The sequence below is a fragment of the Phyllostomus hastatus genome, unplaced genomic scaffold (genome assembly GCF_019186645.2).
Source record: "Phyllostomus hastatus isolate PE091 unplaced genomic scaffold, TTU_PhHast_1.1 phas_contig_80, whole genome shotgun sequence".
Lineage (NCBI taxonomy): Eukaryota > Metazoa > Chordata > Mammalia > Chiroptera > Phyllostomidae > Phyllostomus > Phyllostomus hastatus.
Genome location: NW_025333960.1, coordinates 55,063,715 through 55,086,418, shown reverse-complemented (window position 1 = coordinate 55,086,418; position 22,704 = coordinate 55,063,715). Strand labels below are relative to the sequence as shown.

Sequence of the window (22,704 nt, the reverse complement as noted above, 5' to 3'; positions counted from 1 at the left end):
TTTTACGTTTATTGAGGGATTTCTGTTAGCTTGTGCTAAAGCAAAGTGAAATTTAGTGAGTCCACAAAGATATGGCCGACACCCCCACACATCTCGTATACGTACACATTCTCAATAATAAAAAGTGAGTGCAAATGAACTTCAATAACAGAAATAGTAAGGGTGAAGTAAAGACATTTTCAACTAACAAAACCAGTCACACACGCGGGCATCTGCAGACACCGGAACGAGACCACCGCCGGACGCTGCCGCCATGGCGGAGGGCTGAGAAGAGGGCCGGTGTCGGCGAGCAGCAGGCCCACCCACGGGGCTCGCACCGTGGAGCACGCGGGCGGCCGTGAGAAAGGAGGCCGCCTGGGCAGAAGGGGCCCGCCGCCGCGGGAGGGCCTAACTCCCGTCCGCCGGGGTGTGCGCGCGCCCGTCAGCCGCTCCGAGTCGCTCTCCCTGCGAAGAAGAGAAATGACAGGGGGTCTCCCACACTCTTCTCTAGAGCCTGTTTTGTGCTTCCCAAATTCTTTCCAGGGGCATATATTATTAACTTTGTATTTGAGGGAAATTAGTTGCTATAATGATATCCCATAATTTTTCTTATGTTATGCCTTCTGGGTGATAGGAACGGTTTTATATTTTAAAGATTGTCTTAGGTCTTAAGTAATTCAAAGTGGGAAAGTGATGTGCCTCTAAGAATTACGGAGTCTGGAGTAGAATTCATTTACTTTAAAGAGGAGACTTTAAGGCTTTGGCACATACACCTCCCCTAACCACCTACCGAGAGCAAGAAAGCGTAAGACGTCACAGACTACATGACAAAATACACAGGAGACTCAAGCACCTTTTGGTTAACTCAAACCAGGCTGCGAATCCTATTAGTTATAAAAAGAAATAGCGTTTGGAAGAAAAAAAGGAGAAAACATTTTCTAGTTTGCTCATAAAGACTTTGAACTGGAAGTACGCCAATAGTTCCATGCAAACAAAAGTGTTTGTGGACGTTTCAGCAGCGTGTTCGTTCTGAGAACGGACAGACGGCTCTCTGAGCTCAGCGCCGCAGACCCGGCGTCACCGGCGGAGTCTTGAGCTCGCCCGTAGTCACCACCGCAGTGTTTCTGGGGTCAATTTTCACTGACCGGAAGCGCCACTTCAGGTCAATCACCTTGGGTACGAGTCCCCGAAGGTCGTGTGTTCCGGCGGCCGTGGGCTCGCACACACCTGCGGGCGGCCCGCAGCCGCTGCGCCCGGCACCGCGTGCGAGGGGCGGGCCGGCCGCGGGACCTCCCCCCGGCCTCAGCCCTCTATGGGGCCGCAGCTCCAACAGCACACGCTGGGTGCAGTCCCCACTCCAGAGCTGTGCTGTCCTCAACACCTCCCATTTCCTGGCTCACGTTAGGGCTTCAAGGAATCTAAAAGTAGCTCCTTCTTCTTAACAGGCTGGAGACACCTAAACCTGGCAATTCCAACTCAGGTGGCATAATGAAAAATAAATCAAAAGATAAGTTACCTGATGGGTATTCCCTGTTTTTGCATACATTCTGTAAGCCCACGGGATGAGGAGAGGCCTCTTGGGTTTTGATTTGTGCAAGCCCTGTATCTGCAATCAGATTAAAGAATCACATCTCTAATACGTTAAACTATATATACTTGCAATTGCGTCAGGGACAACTTTCGTCTCAGTGTGTTCCTGGATGACGCGGGAAAACCCTTTACATCTTTATTTAGGGGCTTTCACGGCCTGCCGCATGACAGACACCCCCGGAGTAAAACTGTGCGCTCACCTGGCTCCCGGGGGCCCGGGGTCGTCGCTGACCGGTGTCCCCGGCGCCGGGCTGCCTTGCCGTCTCCGAAGACCCCTGACGCAGGCCTCCTCCTCCGAGCCTGTGGGCTGTCTCACTCGCGACCAGCCCGCGGTCACTGACATCACTCTCTCTGGCTGGGTTTACTGACCGATGCTGCAATAGTTGGGCATCTTCCATTTCCGTGTCGGATCCAAAAATGTGTGGTCTTTTCCCTTTCAGGGACTCGTGTCCCTTCCCTAGAATTTGCGCCGTGCACGTGCGTGTTAAGACGGCCCCCTGGCTCCCCCGGCCGTCGGCGGCACTCCTCACCACCACACCTGAGTCCTCCTCCGGCGTCCGAAGTCCCGAGCGGCCAGCGCGGGGCCAGCTCCCACTGGCCCCCGCAGCGGACGACTGTCCGCCGAGAGGGGGGTGTTTTGTCCCATCGTCACAGGGCTCGGTCCTTTCTTCTCGCAGAGATCCAGAAGCCTTCTGCTTTAAATTCCAAGCCCTCATCTGAGGGTTAGGATTAAATCTTTTTGTGATGGCTGGGTCTAAATCGGGCTTGTCATTCTGGATCACATTGGTTTTAGGCAAAAACAGCTTAGATTCTAACGTCGGTTTTGCTTCTGGGTACGTGATGAGTTGTTGTCCTCTCAGGCTGCCGGGCTCCAAGTCCTTTTTGTTCATCGGCACTGGCCGATTTCTGAAGACTGGGGTGAGTTTCGGGGCCACGTTACTCCGGGAGCTGAAATTTGTGTCTTGAACTTGAGCGCCTCCTCTGGTGGGCTGCAGTGCTTCCAGACGTCTGCACGGCGCCTGGTCGGACAGGGCGGTCCCTCTGCTCCGGGCAGGGTCTGGCTGGAGAGGCGGGGCCACGGGCCGGCAGGGCCCCTGCTGGCTGACCCGAAGCTCCACCTTGCGGTCCGCGGCTACTGAACGCGGTGGGAGGTGTTGAGCCAGGGGGGGTCCCGTGGAAGGGGCCCGAGTCAGAGAGCACTGGAACGTTTGTTTTGAGGTCAGGTTGGGTGGCTTGATTCTGTTTTCCTGAAAGGATACAGATCAAGATATTTTAAAAATGTAATCAAATCCTTATTGGAAAAAAATCAAAATATATATAAAAATGTTTTGTATAAAACATCATCAAAATATGGACACAAAGTAACACTATGACATGTAAAATAGGTAAAAAAACAAACAAAACAAAAAACCCAGAAACAAAAACCAAAGGAGCCTTCTTGAGGAAATGCGTGTATTTCTTATGGTTTGTACCCCTCTTTATAGACACCAGCCTTTCGTGACACATTTTAAGATGAAGACACGCTCTAAACTCTGTGTAAGGACTTGAACTCGGGGCCCCTGCCAGCTGCCCTGCAGACGGGCTCGGGCAGCTCCCTGGCCGCTCCGCTGCTTCTCCCCGGCCTCCCGCCGAGGGCAGCCGTGACTGCGCAGTCAGTGCACACGGGCTGGGTCCCACACCCCGCCGCGCGTCCTCTGGTGTCCCTTCTCGAGCTGGGGGACCGAAGATGGACGCCTCCCCTCTGCAGCCGGGGCGCAGGCTGTGGTTTGGGACCAGCCGCTCAGGGGCACGCACACCGTGTTTTGAGGGCAGGCAGGCGGGAGGTAAAGCCGCATGCGTGCAGCCGCTGCCAAGAAGTCGAACTACAAGTGCCCTTGGTTTTCCAGCTGCAGAGTCGGCAGGAGCCCAGGGTCCACCCACCGGCTCCCTGGGCGTCCGGAAACAGCGCCGGGGCACCCGCTGCCCTGACGCGGACACAGGCAAGCGCAGGGGACGCCCTCCCCCCACACCCCTGCCCACCCTCTCCAGAGGCGCCCTCACACAGAGGCCAGCAGCAGGACAGCAGGTCTGACACCCGAATGAAGTGGCACGGCACAACCGACGTTTTGTCGGAAGTGGCTGAGTCATTCAAAGTGTCTAGACTCAATGTTTTTCCATTTGATGGAAATAGAGTTAAAGAACTAAGTTGAAATCGATCATAGAACATCAAAGAACAGCCGTTTTGTTTTGGACTCCTGGTTCCACAAACAGCAGTAACTCTCAAACAACATGCCTAGTACCTGGCATACCAAAATAAAACCAGAAGCAAAGACAAACCACCCCGTTCTAGGCAGACTCACGGAAGAACAGGCTACCTGCGTGCCGACATAAAGCTTCTCCAGAACAGGCATCCGGAACACGCCTACACTCCCGCCTGTGCGACCTCCGCCCGCCCGGCGCTCGGGAGGGCGCGTCTGACGGCAACACTTGCCCGCGGCCTGTCGATTCGCTGTTCACTCGTTCTTCCAGCTTCTAACACACGGCAAACAGCCCAAAGCGGGGACCTCCAGGTTTATATTCAAAATTTATGAAAAGGCTACAAAAAGGGCCCATGGACACAGCCGACGAGACCATAAATAATTTACAGAACCTGAAAGACTGAGACGTCCACAAACAAAGCTCTGAGAAGCCACAACCCCACAAATAACATGTGTCCGCCACACTGCTACCATTGTTCTGCCAGGTGCCACCGGCAGATGCGGCTTCCATCGACTTTCAATTTCTGAAACTGCACACGGAATTCATACAGCTTTGTACGTTCACAGGAGCTTACAGGGGGAAACCAAAAGCTTTAGCCTCTATTTAGATGTGAATGGACTGACCAAAATGACCCATCAGATGCGTCTTATCTACTAAAATTCGGCTACACATTGCACAGCTTGAGTGTTTATTCAAGTTGGACCAGAATTCAGAGACACTCAGATCCAACCGCGGGTTTGTGGGAGACACGGGGTTCAGAAGGCTACACTGACTTTAAATGACACGATACAAGGAAGCAGTCAGCCAAATCTGGGGTCCAGGACATTTTCCAGGGAAAGTGATCCAGTTTCCCCACGAAACGCCTGGCTCAAACACAGAGAAGTGGGTTTGGGATGTCCCAGAACGAAAGAGACTCAACAGAAGCCGCCACCGGATGAAACCGCGCGGCCCTGGCTTGGACGCTCCCTGACGCGAAACGCCCCCCCACCCCAGCCTCCCTCAGAGACAGCGGGAGCTGGGGGTGACACGGTCTCGCACACCAAGGGGCTGCGGCGACGTCTTTAAAGGCCCTTGAGAGACAGGCACGCGTGTCCAAGTCCGTGCGGGTGAGATAACGGCAGGCCGGCCCGGGGCCCCGCTCTGCTCTGCTTCTGCCTTCTCCCCTCGGGCCCCTGGCTCCCCGCCCCGCCCCGCCCCGCCCCCGCCGGCAGGTGTGGACTCCGAGGACGGTCCCCAATGAACGTCAGGTGCACTGGGCTCCACTTCGGGGCCGGCCTCCTCGAGAGCCCGGTGTGTGGCACGTGCTGTCATCACCACCACCCCCCCGACCCCCACCACGCCCCTTCGACAGCTGAGGACGCCAGGGCACAGGGAGGGCACAGGAGCTGCCCAGACACACACGCAATGCAGGAGGTCAAACCCAGGCGGCCGGCCCCCACAGCCTGGGGTCTGAACCGCGCACCTACACTTTTTCCAGCTTCAGGATGGAGAACCTCACTTTGGGTTTCAGCCCTGACTCTGCAATGTATGTATTTCACTGCGCGGCTTTGACTAGATTACTTGGAGGCTCTCAGATTCAGTTTCCTCGTCTGCAAAATCGAGAAAACAATCCTTTATTTCAAGGGTTTATTTTGACAATTAAATGACTTATTAACTTAATATGCATAAGTTAATTAAGCAGCTGGCATACAGAAGGCACTAAGTAAAATTGAGTAGGGAACATTTTTATTCTCAGGAGCAAAACAAAGACCAGAATTTCCAATTTGTTACTTCACAGTTAAGAAGCAAATTTTCTGAGTCTACCATTTGGATTCACTGTTTCTAAAACAGACGTGGACTAGAAATGCTTAGTGTTCAATAAACACAGAGGCTGGCAGCAATGAGGCTTGCTTGGGTGAGGCTGGCGGGGTCTGCGAATGTCTCCTACGATGTGGACAGCAATTTGAACACTTCACCTAAACTGTCATCTGGTGTGCTTGAGTGTGATGTTGTTATGTTACGGAATCACATGCTTATGACTTTTTAATAAAAAGAAGTGTTATTTGTGCATATTCAATAAAAATGCACGAAGTAATGGCCTATCCTTTAAATTCCTCAAGTTTGGTCCTGTCCACTAGCTGAACTTTTTAAACAGTTGTATCTGGGCAGAAATTTCAGACTCATCATCACAAAGACGTGGACGGTATTTGTCCATCCACACTCCTCTCTGAGGACACAGCCTTTCCCACAGCCCCGCCGTCCAGGCGGCCACGGTTCTGATTTAGGCCGTGGGTCTGAAGAGCTGGCCCTGCCGAGGACATGAGAGCCACGTGCCGGCTCGTGGCTGGCTCGTGGCGGGTGACGTGGGCTGGCCTGAGGGGGTGCATGGGGCCCACCACACCGGCTCCAGCGAATTTCAGAGTGGGTTAGAAAGAGCTAAAACAATCCGCACGTCGGCAAAAGCTGAAGAAGCGCCATAAGGCAGCGTGCTGGGGCCACGGCGTGCCAATGCCATGTGAGGGACGAGTCCCCGGAGCGGCGGGAGCTACGAGCCACGGGGGACACCGACACCTCCCGCAGGGGACACCGAGCAGACACGGCGTATTTCCTTCATGGGATGTTTCAGACTGTGCCAGCTGTTCAAACGTTTATCTTTCCTTTGATGGAAATATGCTAACTATGTGTTAGTCCAAAGAAAGACTGCTGTTGAAAATTTGAAGTTAACTTCCCTAGATTCGTTCTTTAACAACTTTTAATTTTGTTTTCTTTGAACAAAAATATCTTATTCTGGTGAGTGTGAAGATAGGCCGTCATATTTTCTTTATCGGTATTACTTAATCATTACTTCCTTTTCATAAATAAGATTTCACTTAGCACATCATCTTACAATGAAAATGGTATTGAAATAATTTAATATCCGTAAGAGAAATCACTCGAAGCCCTTTCCAATCACTCAGACTCAAATGAAGTGGCAGAAGTTCAAAGTCAAGTTGGGTTTTTATGAGGCAAATGTTTCCCAACTATCCTGTGAGGTCACCCATTCACTGGACAAGCACTTAATGACTCTGCTGCCCCAGGTGCTGGGGACGAGGGCACGGCACGGTCCCCAGTCCAGGGGCTCACACTAAGCAGACCGGTGAACTACACTGACCAAGCGCCACAATGACCAATGGCAGTGACAGATGGTCAAGTCCACTGGCAGCCGACGGGGAGACGCTGAACTGAGGTCTGGGTCAGACAGGCGCACAGCGCGTCTCAGGGACGGGACAGGACACGGGTCTCTTACCTGCACACGTGGCGTAGTCAGTTCCTGTGTGCAGTAGCACGACTTCGTCGTCATCTTAATGGGAAATCCACAGATGTGAGGCAGTCTGGACTTCACGTCGGAAAGAAAACTTTTCAGCACACCGTCCAAATCCACCCTCGGGAAGAACTGCACGGGCTGACTTCTGACGCAGCACAGCGGGTAGGTGGGTGGCGTTAAGGACCAGCGGGACGGCTTTGTGGACCGAGAGAGGCCGAGAGACAGCGGCTGCTGGGGCGTGCACACACCTAAACCCTAACTATTTCACACGTGGCTCATCTGTTCCCAGCCAGCTCATTCCAAGTGGATAATCCAAAGCTAAAAAAGCACGTTTCCTCCAGGAGTAATACTAATTACTTCTGGTTTAATACTCACAATCGAGACAACTCACTGTCTCCTTAAGAGACAGTAAGGAGAAGGCTTTCTGCACAGGCTGGCAACGACGACATTCCAAAACTGACCTACAAGAAAGACGCTGCGCCTGTGTGGACCACAGAAGTGTTTACGGTCACCAAGGAGCGGCCGCACGTCCGGAAGGCAGCGAGGGCTCAGCAGCACAGAGGAGCAGCACGGGCAGGCTTCTCTGCGGCCCCAGGGGCAGCTCCTGGGGAACAGCAGCCACTCTCCCGGTGAAGACCCCTCCGGGGAGCTGGAACGGGGACCTGGCATCTAACGGGAGGGAATGACTGAAACCTGCACCCGCCCACTTGCCTTTTGTGGCGCATCTGGGTCAGGAAGCAGGACAGAGGAAGAACGCTGTGGGCCCCCCCCCCCGCCTCGGAAACCCAGCGGTGACAAGGCAAAGGGACAGGACCACAGGGTCCGGATGCAGACTGAAGAGTCTCACCTGGGCTCCTCACTCGGGCTCTCTCACGGGCAGACTTTTAAAGTAATGTTGAGATGTTTCCCTAAGTTTATGGGGTACATCAAGTACGAGTCAAGCCCTCTAAATTTTGCCTGTAAAACAGTTTTCCAGAAATAAAATTCTTTGTCAAACTCACTCTGAGTCCTCCCTTTCAGAAGTACCAAAATGCCACTGGAGGGAGCCCTTGGCCAAGGAGAACCTGTGATTAATTCTTCCTGTCTACTAGAAACCAAGGAAGCGCTTTTCCTGTCTCCCTGGCAGTCCCCGCCGTCTGAACCGCTGCAGCAGCAGCAGCGGCAGCAGCAGCGGCAGCAGCAGCAGCAGCAGCAGCAGCAGCAGCGGCAGCAGCATTTCAGGGAGGAAACGCCCCTGTGAAGCGCACCCTCAAACACAAACGGGAAGACGCGGAGAACAGAGCAGGACTCGTGCAGACAGCAAGGAGTGGAGAGGAGCGCGGTTCCCTGGGGACACAGAGAAGGGGGCAGGGACAGGCCCGGGCGGGGACAGCTGCCCCCACCCGCGTTCAAGGATATGTGAAGGCCCTCCCGCCCGGCATCAGGAAGTGGACGCTGCAGTACACTTCGGCCCCTCCGGGGGCTTCTGGAAGCTGGTAGCCGTACTGCAAGGGAAGGGCGAGGTTGAAATTCTCCGGAGGGAGAGCTAAACGGAGATCCCCTCACAAGGAGCCAAACCCGGTAACCCGCGGCGCGCGCCTGCCCCTCACCAGGTCCTCCCAGTGCGTCTGGAAGTCTGCGTACGCGTGAAAGGGGCAGTCGGGAGGCGCGGCACGAAGAACGCTGAGGATCTGTCCCCTTTTCATGCTGTGAGAGGCGAGAGCGGTGGCGCGGCATGAGCCCCACAGTTAAACCTAGCCCCACCGCTCAGGGGGGGTCTAACCATGCGACTCAGACCGCGTGCGAGGAGATTCAGCAACCACCAACACGTAAGCGATAAACTCATCACTTGTTCCTCGTTCCAAACACACCCTGTATTTAAATTTCACCTAGAATTGCGAGGAGACACTGAACTGAACTGATGCCAACCCTACGCCGGCTACGAACACGAAATAACGACCAGTGTTCTCACAAACAGATACGCCTGGTAGTCGTGAGACTGGAGAGAAAAGCTTAAGAGTTGAATAACTACGAGTTAAATCTGTATTTCCCATCTACCCTTTCCTGAATGATAAAATTATTATGTGTATGCTTGCTAACGTTATTGTTCATAAAGCAGGTTAAAATTTCATCCCACTAGTCCTATTCATATTAACAACAAGCCATTTTTTTCTGAATATAGTACAAACTTAACTCATATCAAGTAATAATGAATCATTAACTATACGTAAACGTTCTCAAGGTTATATTGAGATTATTGTGATAGTTTTAATCTCATGGGACATCTAGAAATTTCACTTTAGAAACAGTCCAGTGAAACGTATTACAAACGTGTGCTGTACATTTACTGTACAATAACGTGATCTCACAGTCACCCGACAGAGGGAATGGGCGGCTTCTGTAAGTGGGACAATACACCTGTGACATCTCCGTAAAGTTATAATCCAGTTTCAAAAAGTCACAGAGTGGTTTCTGCTTTTGCACTGTCAGTGCCGAGGCACAATCAGAGAAGAACGGAAGACCACGCCCTCCTCGAGGTACCGCAGCCCCAACTCTCACCTTGGCAGAACGTAGCACTCGCCGCTTAAAATCGAGTGTCCCTCAATGACGGCACTCTTGTGACTTTCGAAGTCCTTTATAACACTTTGAGAAATACCGAATTCTTGTAGCTTTTAACAGAAATAAGATTTTAATGCGTAAGTCCTCAAAAGAATTTGCCAACAAAAAGAAACATCACAGACCCACACACACAGCCAGCTGTGACTTTGAAGGCTGCAGGTACGCTGGGCCAACCACTTCCCACAACGTGGTCCGTGTTCTGGCTCACAGTTTCTCCTCTACACTCCCACACGTGTTTCATGCTTTCCCTCCCACGGCCCACGCTAACGCCCCGTTCTGCACCGCTTCACAGACACGCAGAACCAACTGCTCTGGTAGTCGGGGCCTGGCAAGTGCCCCACCGAACAGGTGGGCAAGGCGAGACGGAGAGGGGCTAATGACAGAGGACAACGGAGGGGGGGAACGTAAATGAACCGGACGAGCATGTGCTGAGCGCGCAGCACTGGGCTGGAAAGAGGAAGCGGAGCACCCCCTCATTTCTGGGGTCTGCTCCCGTGCTGACAGGGGCTCTACTGCCCTGATGCCGCTATGCAACGCCTGTTGCTTAAAATAGAGCAGGTGAGGCCATTTATCTGGTGGGCGAAGCTGGGACCGCTCCCTCCTCTTCCCCGTGGGAGCTGGCGTGTGGGCAGAGCCCGCTGTGCACGCTCTGTCACGCTGGGAGTGGGGCCTGATCTCCCCAGGGAGCCTGTGGGTCCCACACCGCCACTCGCGGGTGGGTCAGTCGGCCTCATTCTAGGGTGCAGGCGGGCCACCTCCTCCCAGAGCTGTCCACCTTTTTCAGGAATAAAGAGTGGGACTGTGTGTCTGTTACAATAAATACAGTGGAGGCCAAACTGGAGGACGCTTTCTGCAGACAAAGGCAGTTAAGCCGTGTACTTGGGGGCCATGAGAACAGCAAAATAAAAGACAGGTCCTTCTCCGAAGAAGGCAAGAGTGTTGTGTGTAACTGCGGTGTGCTGGGGTAGCGGGGCCCTGAAGGCCACCGCAAAGGTTCTCGAATGGGGGAATAGCATGACTGGGTCTGTGCTGAGCTGACAATAATTTCTTTGGGTAAACAGACTAAGAACACCACCAATATATCAAGAACTTAATATGGATTTTGAAAATTAAAAAATCTTACCACTCTTATTAAAAATTAAAACCTGCTAGCATGTGTGTAATAATAAGAAATGTATTAAGTATCTAGCACATATAATAAAGTTAATCATAGAAATAAAAATCTGCGGTACCTCAGGTGGCGGCAGTCTGATTGTGTAAGCTTCTATGCTCAGACAAACTTGAGTTTCTGTTACATTGATGGCTAATACTGAAAAAAACATTTAATCGTAAACTTTCTGGGGTTACTACTCCATCCAATCAAATTAACTACTTTAGGAAGACAAGAATTCACTGAATTCACTGAAGGTGGGAACGCAGGAAAGCACGGACAGTTCTCCACATGTGGTGACAGGCAGCCCCCACCGTGTCCGGCAGGCGCAGCTGAGGCCTCTGGAGGACCCAGGCTGGACAATGCGGCTGTGGGGGCGTGTGGGCTGTGTGGGTACGTGGGACTGTGTGGGGGCGTGTGGTGGGGGGTCACAGGCAGGCTGGCGGCAGGGGAAACCAGACCCCACAGGTGAGGGGAGACCCGCCCCAGCCCCTTGTGCAGGTCCGACGCCCACGCCGCGCGAGAGACGGAAACTGCTTGACCCCGGAGACTGCCTGACCCCGGCAGTCTGGCCCTGCCAACGCCCGCAGGTGCTCTGGCGTGCTCCCCTGCGTCCGATGGGGCCTCCAGGCTTCTGCCCGCTTTCTCTTAACTGGAAGCCCTTACCGAAGTCACATATGGTCGCCCTGGGGAGGGGTGACACCCAGGACAAGGCAGGAGGGGCTGTGGGGTACTGGTAACGTTCTGCTTCCTGACCCGAGAACTGGTCTCAGGGTACCTTTAGTTGGTGAAAACCCACCAAGCTCCACACTTCCAATCTGTCCGTCTCGCTGTCGAGTATGACGCTCAGTGAACTGGCAGACACAGTTCTAACACAGCAGTGGAGGACTCTGCTCTCCTAAACTGTTATCTTTAATTTACTGTTGTCTTTAATAAACGGTTACCTGCGACAGCTGTCGTCTCCTGCCAGTCCCGTGGACGGAACTAAATGCAGCAGTGAGCCCACTGGGTCCCAGCTGGAGGACAAGGGGGGCGGCTGGGACTGCAGAGCTGCGGACGGCAGCTGTCAGCCCGGATTCAGGGCTGCGCCCGAGGGTGGGGACGCTGCCGGGACCGATCAGTCATGCCTGCGGGGGCCTAGGACTCCCACCCATCTGCTCTCTCGGGATCACCGTTGGGGAAATTGCCTGCCTGCAAAGTGCAGCCACATCATTGAACTGGATTAGACCATATCATAAACTGTCATTCCAGATCATCTGTGTCTTTTCAGACTTTTTTAAAAAGAATCACGTTCTCATAATAAAGCTTTTACTGGAAACTACACATTATAAATGGCTGTAAGAATTGAACTCCTTCACAGTCATAATTTTTTTAAGAAATAAAAAAATTATAGCTTTATTGAAATTGAGAGAAGTGAATTTTTGTCAATGAGGTAGGCTATGTACTTTGAATCAGAGGTCATTTTCCCAGGTGAAATTGTGATTATAACACCTGTTTGAATTGTGACATGACCTAATCACCACGATTACAACAACTCAACAATCTGTAACACTGTTTAACAACTGTTGATTATATTAATGTTTCATCTATTAACTTAAGCATTTTTACTTACCAACAGCATTTTGCTTTCCCATCTGAGAAAGAAACTCTCTTCCTTAAAAAATTGATAATATATACCATATTATTATAACCCATAAATCATGCTTGATAAATACAACTTTTTATGTAAAATTATAAAAGTTAAGGAAAACACTTTAAAATGCAGTCTTATACAAAGAAATGTCAGCTTACATAAAAATATAACCATTCAAAAACTATCTCTTCAATTAAAAGGATAAAAATACCTAATTATACCTTCAAATATTTATTCTGTAGTATAAAATGCTTAAAAAATGGTCAGACCTCAACATAAAACTCAGTAATTTTGGTTCTAGCAATATTAGTAATTTCTGTTTATTTTACAGTAATTCTCATCACTTGTATCTTTTTCTTCTAAGCACCAAGCATTACACAATAAACGTATGTTCTTAAAGAAACAAGCCTGAGAACGCGTGGCTGGGCTCTGCGTTAGCAACTACTTCCTGGAAGCAGAGTCCCAAAGGGAAGGAACCTGCCTGAGGAAGTCACAGTGACGGGGAGAGGTAAAGTCACCTTGCACCAGGAGATGGCCAGTCTTGTTCCAGGCTGGGGCGAGTCTGGCCGTGAGTGAGTACGAAAGGCAGTTCTGAAGAATTGCAGGAATGACCCTTTGTGGCGCCTCTGCCTGGAAAGGTTCAAGGACAAAATATGAGCCAATCACGGCAATCAGCATGTCCCTACAGACTCACGGGGAATGTCTGTGCTGGGACCACCCCCCCCCCGACAGGCCGGGCTGTTCTGGATGTCAGCTGTAGTCATCGCCATGGTCACCACAACCCCATCTGGTCTGAAGGTTAAGAAGCGTTGAACTCTTTTCACTCTGAAGCCATGAGGGCTGCCAGGCCGCGACAGCCCGACCCCCTGCGTGTCCTGACCCAGAGCCCGGACCTTCAGAGTGCCTGCGCTAGGCCCTGCACTGCACTCTGGCCCCCTCCGCACAGAAGACGCAGAGCAGAACTGCGCTGCACTACCACTCCTCATTCCTGTTCACGCCGTCCAGCTCAGCACCTGGAAACGACGAGATAATTACACGGATACCAGCAAAGCATCTCTCTTTGCAGAGGATTTTTTAGAAGTAGGACTTCTGACCAACGAGACTAACAGGATGCAGACTTGTCCTCCCGCCTGAGACAACACTAAAAATCAGGCAACCGTGGTTCACAGGACGCTGGACATCAAGCCACGAAGAGGAGCGGTCCCTGAGAGGCAGAAACGAGCACACTGACCGAAGAGGGTTTCCGGGTGTGGTGCGGGGTGCGGGGGGCTCCCTGGGTTGAGGGGACGGAGCTGGGGTTCCAGGGAGACAGGGCGGCAGAGTCTGGAGGACACTGCGTGGGAGGTGACAGAGCGGCACGGACAGCGGGCCCTGAGACCTGGGAGCCCCTCGCGGGTGCGGATGGGCACACGCCAGTGAGGAAGCCACTCCGGGCTGGGAGAGAGCCAAGGCCATGCTCTCTGCACGTCTGTGCGGACACGGTCCCGAGGAAAACGCTGCATGTGCCCCTGCTGGCGGGACACGCGGAAGAGTGACGGTGCCCGGAGAACTGTCCCCCAACACCACCCCCCTCGTTTTCATGCCATGTGGGCTCCTGGTGAATTTCCCCGGATGCAAGCCAGTCACCTGTTGGTGGGGACAGGACCGAATCTGTTCCTCGTCTCAAAGGGAATTAGGGCTCCCGTCTACAGGGCTCCAGCAGCGGGCGGCGGCCCAGCTGCACCGCTGACTTCACACGTGCCGCCGGGGTGCCGGACCCGGGCGGCTGAACGCGTCCCGTCGGCCATCAGGATCCGCCGCAGGGAGCCAACCTCAACCCAGGCTGGGCAGGATGTGCGGCTCGCAGCAGCCGGGCCCGGCCAGAGGGAGGCCGGGGCAGTTCTGCCACTCACACACACCCTGCCTGCTGCCCCAGACGCCCTCCAGGGCAGGGGTGGCCTCGCCGACCCCGTCTGCTGCAGCTGTAGGCAAATCCTGCGCCATATGTGCTCAGTAACTGATCCCACGGGCAGACAGAAAGTGAGGATACAGGACCTTAACGCCATCAACTTTTGTGACCCAACGACACCTGTAGACCCTGCGGCACAACAGCACGACACACGTTCGTTCCAAGGGGACGAGAACCATGTTCTAGGGCGGACCGTGCTCTGGGCCACCAAACAAGCCCCAGCAAACTCTCAAACATTCAGGTCATGCGAAACACGTCCTCCGGCTACAGCTGAAGTAGAGGGCAGGGACAGAGAGATCCCAGGCCCCAGCCGGGCGGCTCGGCTGGCTGCGGCATCGTCCCCCCACCACGCCAAAGGGCTGCGGGTCAACCCCGGCCGGCACGCGCGGCAGGCAACTGGCTGATGTTTCTCTCTCGCCCCCTCCCCCTCTCTCTAAAACCAACACACTAAAATCCATACACATACCCTCAGGTGAGGATTTGAGAAAATCCCGAGAATACCCCCAAGTATGTGGAAACTACACAACACATTTCTAACTAACCTGTAGATCAAAGGGGAATTAGAAAGTATTTTGAACTGAGGAAAATGAAAGCAAAATACGGTTACGAGGACATTTATAGCACTTAAGTGTGTCTACATTGGAAAAGAAAAGGTTCTCAAATCAGTGACCTCAACTTCCACCTTAAGTAGCTGGAAAAAGAAATATAAGTATCAGTTAGTCTTTGCTAACGAGATTTCACAGGAGATGCGTGTCCTCATTATTCCTTCGGCACATTCCCTGGGTGCCCGCCATGTGCTCAGCTCCGTGCTGAGCGAACCGAAGCCGGCGTGCCCGTGCCTTACTGGAGCTCACCCTGCCCTGCGGAGGGGGTTCGGTGTCGTGCTCTGTGGGGAAGGGCCTGGTAACTGAACACAGCACGAATCAAACGACAGCGTGGCCTCGGGTGAGGCGTCACGTGTTGTGCGAGGCCACGGGGCTGCACAGCTGCAGACCCTTGGTGCGATGCGCTCTCTTGCCCAGGTCCAGCCTAGCCCCCACCGTGACCTCTGATGCCTGTTCTGGTTATCCCCAAGGGCACTGTCACCACCACTGCGCGGGATCACGTTTTACTTGTGTTTGCATCTCCCCCAAAGAAAATGCAATAGAAATAAACCCCAAATAAGCATTAAGAAAGGAAATAATAAAGGCCAAAATGAAAATCAGTGAAATAAAAAACAAGAAAAACCAACGAGACCAAAAGCTGTTCTTTGCGAGCAGGGAGACCGGAGGCCTCCAGTAGCCTGGTGAGGGAGGGGAGAAGGGACGCGCCGCCAGTCAGGGGGGCGGAGAGGCAACACTGCTGAGAGGGACACAGGGCGGCACCCCAAGCACGTTTACGTCATCAGTCCGACAGCGCAGACGAGGGAGACGCAGGCCTTGAGACAGACAGTCTGAGTATCTCTATCATCTATTAAAGAGACTGGATTGTACTTAAAATCCTTCCTTTGTGCATAACTCCAGGCCCAGGGAACTTCACTGGTGAATTCTACCAAACATTTATAGAAGGGATAATAAAAACGCTACACAAACTCCAGAAACTTTTTAAAAAGGAGGAGACGTTTTCCTGTGGGCAGGGAGTTTGTCTGGTTCATGGCTTCAACTCCAGAAGCAAGCGGAGTGCTCAGCATGTAACAGATGTTCAGTAACCACCCGCTGGCTACCGTGACTGTTGCCCAGGAAGCACCCAGAAAGAGACAAGTGGAGCAGAGCCATGGAGGCCCAAGAGGGTAGGTAAGTCAGGCGGGAGAAGGCTTATGAGCATCCCGGCATTTGGGATGTGGAAGTCTGGGGAAGGGGACAAAGCAAGTCTACCGAGTAACCAAGGGGAACTCGGGTATGTGGGAAAAGGACAAGAATACAAACAAAAAGATTTTGGACACTGGACAACTTGCAGTGATAAAGCCAAAGGTGTGAAGTAAAAGACTGGAAGAAAATATTTAATGAAGTGTGTTTTTATTAGTGTGTAATGACTGCAAAAGCTATGTTTTTTAATTTTTTCTTATAATCTTTATATATACTTGGCATATTCTTTTACTAACTCAGCACTCAAATGTGATCTATTCTTAGGCTAAAAATAACTTTTAATCTTTAGAATTCATCTCTAAAATCACATTGTATCTATTGTTTTTGTGACACACTTGTCAAAAAACAGCACAATTTTGATCTTTAAGTCAATGCATTAGTACGATTAAATTCTCCACAAGCCCCAGTAAGACAGCAAAGGGATCTCCACTAAACTGAGACGCTTGTCACGACAAAGGACAGAGTTGTGCAGAGATCCCTGAAAGACCTAGTTTCCAGTTCTAGGAAAACGACACCCTGCGAATTTGGTTTTGGGAGTTCGGACTTGTCTTAGCACGAAGGTGAAACGAGCACCCTCCCACACGGTCCCTGAAGAGTGCCGCTCTCCTGCAGACGGTGACTGACGGCTGAGGCCCGCTGTCTGGTTACTCAGAGACTCCTCAGGGAACTGTGAGAGCACCTGGGGGCTCGGGGAGGCCTCACCATCCTCCTAGACCCCAAGGACACGCCTCACCTTGGAGGGGGCCAGAAGCCCCAATCCCCTGGACCCCTGTAGATCGGCCTGCTGGAGTCACGGAGGGCACAGTGCCCCAGAGAGACGTGCGGAGACGAGACACGATCACCAGCCACGTCTCCTTGGCCTGAGTAACCGGGACGCACGAGGTGCTCAACCCACGTATCCCTGTTTTCCTTGCTAAGATCCAGAAATCGTCACCATGAGTACAATTTATACTGTTTTGTGCCTCCGCTTATTAGCTATATTGTTACAAACAGTGTTTTTATCTCCCTCAGGGTTTTTCTTCATCTGTAGAATGAGATTATTCACTTCTTGGCAGCTACATATGGTAAGTAATATGATGCCAGGTGAAATGCCCACAAGAAGTTACCCAGCAAAAAGCTAGCCCCTTCCCCTCTGTTTCTACTAAATGAAAATAACTGTTCTGTTCTTTCACGTGCACTTACAAGAAAGAGACTCCAATTTTTGTTGGCTGACAAAAGAAGCAGAATACAAAATCAATATAAACAACATCTGGAATTGTATCTTTTAAAACACTTACCTTAGCTCCATATTTTTCAAGATAGGCATTAAGCTTCCCAGCTTTATAAAATGGTATCTATAACAAAAATCCACATTTATAAAAATGACTTAACAAACGTGTTACTACGTAAAGCAATACCTAGAAGACACTGAAGGCTCTGCAGCAGGGCACGCAGAACTGGACGTCTCCCTGACAGCCCCGCACCTCGGGGACGCCAGCCTCTCCCTGAAACACACCTGCGGGTGCGCTCCCCTCGAGGGAGGAAAGCCTTCCTGGGGGTGGCACGAACCCAGAAACCACACAATGAAAAGAGGCCGGTAAGTTTCATACAGTACATATTAATATGTTCCTTTATATATAGTATATTCTTAGGCATTCACAAGGAAAGGGGCATAAGTGGGAGATCAAGAGAAAGTTCACACGGCCAAGGTGTGCAGCTCCCCCGTGAAAGCCACACAAATGAACAGACAGTGCTGGTGACCGAAAGATCGGCAGATGGCGAAAGCCTGCAAATACCCAGTGTCTGTGGGCACGTGGAAATACAGATGTTTTCAAACATGGTTTGTTAAAATGTAACCTAGTATGGCTTTTCAGAGAGCAATTTCACAGTATCTAGATTATATTTAAAATGTGCTGCAATCTCAGTTCTAAGAATTCAACCCACAGAAACTACCAGAAAAATGCAAATGGTATTATTTCAGTGATGCTTCCTGAAGCACTGTTTGCAAGAGCACAACACCAGAAACTCAAGATGTGCATTAGGAAGTGAAAGTGAAAGGCGAGTTTCAAAACAGTATCCATGATAATTCCATTTTAAATATTTTTGTAAATTTTTATAGCATGTAATGTATAAAAAAGCAAAACACATTTTTCAGATGGTTATTCTAAGATTAGAATACTTGAATTTACTAGAACTCTAAAACAATCTCCTCTTTGTTTCATAAATTTTTCAGGTAGGAAAAACACAATTACGTGATATTAGTGTCTACTTGTTCACCAATAGTTTGTTCTTCTTAAAAACTATATTAAGGATGAAAAGAAAAAGTTGGACATATAGCCACATAACCTAGAAGAAAAAGAAAAGACCTAAATATTCTATATGGCTTATCAGCACTGTTAATAAATGTTGATTTCACTGGATTCTGGGAAATTAAAATCTCAGAAGAGGATTTTCAGAAAGATTTTTAACAAAAATCTCAGGATAGTGTCACTTTTATAAAGATTTTGGTACTTCATTACCATTCTCAGTTATATATAGCACTGGGAAATATAATTTTTACTAACTATAAAAATTAAATTTCCAAATTAAAAAAATATGTTGATCTAAATTCTTTAAAAACAATTAGAGATTTGATGGAATGAGAACTTTCTTCCTTTATATTAAGTGTAATTCTAAAGAATAAAATATGAGAAAAGGAGTGAATCTTCAAAAATTTTGCTATAACATCCTCATTTCTACTCTTTATCTTAGCATTTATGACACGGAAAACTAAATATTAGAACCACAAAAATGAATCTTAAACATCAGGTATATTGAAGTTAAAGTCGGTTAATGGTTCAATCAAACTACAAAACAATGTAACTTATCTTCATAAAACATCTTTAGTTTGAGCTATAATTAGTACCTGAATTACTGTGTACCAGTACTGCCCAAAGTAATTAGTAGTAATACTTTTTATAAAATGTTAAAATACTAACCGCCATCACCACCCAAATTTGGCTAAAAATTCCAGGTATAGGCGATGCAAGAATATCTTGGTGTAACAACAGCAGTTGCCTGTGGAGATGAAATGTATTAATTTTAATGTCGACTTGCCTACTGTCTGTTTTTACTTTATTAGAACATTTAAAAACCAGTTCCAGCCCTGGCCAGGTGGCTCAGCTGCTTGGAGCATCGTCCCGATATGCCCAGGTTGTGGGTTTGATCCCCAGTCAGGGCACATATAAGAATCAACCAATGAGTGCACAAGTAAGGGGAACAACAAGTCTATGTTTCTCTCTCTCTCTCTCCCCCTTCCTCCCACTCTCTAATATCAATCTATAGAAAAATCATTTTGTTCTAGTAAAAAATTTAAGTCTCTTCTAGACAAAGACTGTGTTATAGATTTCTGTATCTCTCCCCACATAGGGTGGCACCTTGAACACTACAGGCACTCAGCCAAGCTTTGAATTAATAGAATTATAAAAGTTTAGATACTGGTATTAATATGTAACCTAGTCCCTGCATCTGAATGTCCTAACCTCTTTCATCTGTGAGTGAGAATTCCTCTTTTAAAGCCCCATTTCCACCCTAACTATAGACTTGAAGAAGTCTTGACACTGAAGAAAACATCTCTCCTAAATCCAGTTTCTCCGTTTTCCTTTGTTTTTTACATGGTTGGGGGAACGGGGCGGGGCGGGGGCAGTCTAATGATTCAACTATCAGAAAAATTATCAACTATTTGAACGTTAGAACTATTGACTAGATTCTTTTCCTGCAAAAATGAATTTTTTCCCAAGCCAGAATGGCATTAATGGTTTTAGTTTAGCATTCAAGGGCCAAATGAACTTAGAACAAAAATTACCACAATTGAAATGATCATCAATAATTTTGCTTCAGAGAAGGTGGGAAAAACACAAAAAGGAACAGAGTTGGAAATATAAAAATTTTCCAAATTACTAATCCTCAAGGAAACACGTGTTAAGAACCCTGAGAATTCTTTTTTTTGGGGGGGGCACCTCGCAAAGGGCTGTTGAGAGTGCCCCTGGCAGCCCCCTCTTCCCTGGTGCGGCGGGCGCTTGGTTCTGCAGGGCCTGCCCTTGTCTCAGCCGCTCAGCCACCAGGAGGACCAGCGACAGCCCCCCGCACTGTGGCCATGGTCTCCTTCGATTTGAGAGCGCACGGCAGAAAACCGCACGTACAGATGTTCTATCTGCGTGTCTCCCAAGGGGTCACAGGAAACTGCTATCACGCCGCACGTTAGCAGGAAGGGGACGGGCCCCTGGGTGCCCCTGGGTGGAAATATGTACAACGGGGAGAAAAAAGTCTTGTGAATAAGAGAAAATGGAGGACACCCACGTGTCTTTCTTATTTCTGACTCCTAGCTGTCTCAGAAGTGTCTGTTCGTCTCCAAGAAGTTAAGCTACAGGTAGAATCCCACCACGTATTCTCAGAGTCTTCCTCTGACCGCCTCAATCAGGTAAGGGACTAACACGTGGTGGGTCCTCAACTCAGCTGCTTTTCAAAGACTTGTCTTGGAATGGGTATTTCAATAGCATTCTTGGAAAAATGCTCTTCAGAAATACTCTTATACTGACCTGAATGTTAAGAAATCATATTACTCTACAATGTTCACAGTATCTTTTAAAGTGCCTCATAAACAGAAAGTACTCAGTATTTATTAACTACTACTATTAAGTTTTGGGGAGCCTGATTTAAGTCATCAGTGTCTATAAAAACTTGAAATTAAAAAGTTCACACAACTTGGCTGGTGTGGCTCAGTGGACTGAGCACCAGCCTGCGAACCAAAGGTCGCTGGTTCAATTCCCACTCAGGGCACAGGCCTGGGTTGGGGGCCAGGTCCCCAGTGGGGGGCGTGTGAGGGGCAACCACACATTGATGTTTCTCTCCCCTTTTTCCTCTTTTCCCCTCTGCCTAAAAATAAATAAAATCTTTTTTGAAAAAGTTCACACAAGAAGTCATAAATATAACAACTCAACAGTGAGACAGTCTACCTCAAGTATTTTAAGTCCTTCCCTAAATGTAATCCTCTGGACCTGCGCGGAACAAAACTGAATTTGTTTCACAATTATATACACAGAATGAGTGAAGGAGTATTTTGTTTCAAAACAGCTCTTACAGGTCTCAGAAACTCTGGGCAGTGCCGTAGCAGAACGTACGTCTCACCTGCACACCTTCAGCTGCGTGCTCCTGACCGCGGCGTCTGCCCCCAGGGGGCGCAGTGTCACCCTGACGGCACAGAGGCTCCGCAAGTCTGGGACGGTGACGAAGAACAGCGACTGCAGCCTGGGGTTGCTCATCTCTTCCTGTCCGCCGGACATCTCGGCCCCCAGGCCTCTAGAACAATCGCCCAGCAATAAAAAGTTAGTAAACCATCCTACCAACAGGGTTGCAGCACCAGCTCATCAGGGTATTTGGTATTGTGTTGGAATTAGGTAATAAAAACAAATTAGCAAACTCCAGCAGTTAAATATCACTGCCATTTTATCTCTAAGGCTCTCTAATAACCTAGAATTCTTTTGGTACGTGTTTTCAGATATAATTCACGTGACATACAAGTCACTCATTAAAAGTGTACAGTTGAATGGTTTTTGTTCTATTTACTGAGTTATGCGACCATTACAATACATTTTAGAACACTTTTATCACCTCAAATATATAATTTGGAATTTCAAATCTGGTTTTATACCACAAATTGAATAATTTGAGTACAAATAATAATAATAAAAACAGCACTGTCCATTAAATACCTACTCTGCTCTAGGTACTAGATACATTTCTATCATGCTGACTCTATTGAATAAAGTCCTCCTAAAGTTCCTGGCTGTTCTTAAGGTTTCATTTTGATCTTTCCTATACCAATAATAATTTTTTAAAAATCAAAATGTATAGTAAAGTGTTCTGCTATTTCAGGTTACCCCCGAAAAGTAATTCAAGCTTAAGGAATACATTTTTCATCATTTTACAGAAAATATTTACTGAATCTCTAAATTATCTAGTTTCCTTTTCCACTAATTATATGGCTGTAAAACTTCTACTAGGGACACATTTTACAGCTGAAAACTCACAGGATGTACCTTTGAAGTCTACCTTATATACTACTTTACAGAAAAACTGGAATTTAATCTCCACTTTTCTGTTTTTTAAATGTTACTGATTATGCTATTACAGTTGTCCCATTTTTTCTCCCCTTTATTCCCCTGCATGCTGCCCACCTCCTTCCCCCTGCATTCCCTCCCTTTAGTTCATGTCCATCAGTCATACATATAAATTCTTTGGCTTCTACATTTCCTATAGTATTCGGAAGCTCCCCTTATTTTCTACCTACCATTTATGCTTCTTATTCCCTGTACCTTTTCCCATTTTCTCCACCTCCCCTGCTGATAACCCTCCATGTGATCTCCATTTCTGTGATTCTGTTCCTGTTCTAGTTGTTTGCTTACTTTGTGTTTGTTTTTGTTT

The 22,704-nt window shown here is 49.2% G+C and overlaps 1 protein-coding gene across 1 annotated transcript; it reads right to left on the bottom strand.

Annotated features, from left to right (window-relative positions):
• Positions 1–387: 387 nt before the first annotated feature.
• Positions 388–21,542, bottom strand: CUNH18orf63 (chromosome unknown C18orf63 homolog). The gene is made up of 13 exons (XM_045850446.1): positions 21,409–21,542; positions 19,221–19,299; positions 17,541–17,597; positions 12,990–13,101; positions 12,451–12,492; positions 10,921–10,997; positions 9,629–9,738; positions 8,680–8,776; positions 8,489–8,574; positions 7,073–7,256; positions 1,770–2,816; positions 1,496–1,585; positions 388–444 (listed from the first exon to the last, which is right to left on the bottom strand). The coding sequence occupies exons 1-13, from the start codon at positions 21,540–21,542 to the stop codon at positions 388–390; spliced, it is 2,172 nt and encodes a 723-aa protein (XP_045706402.1).
• Between the last annotated feature and the right edge of the window lie 1,162 nt (positions 21,543–22,704).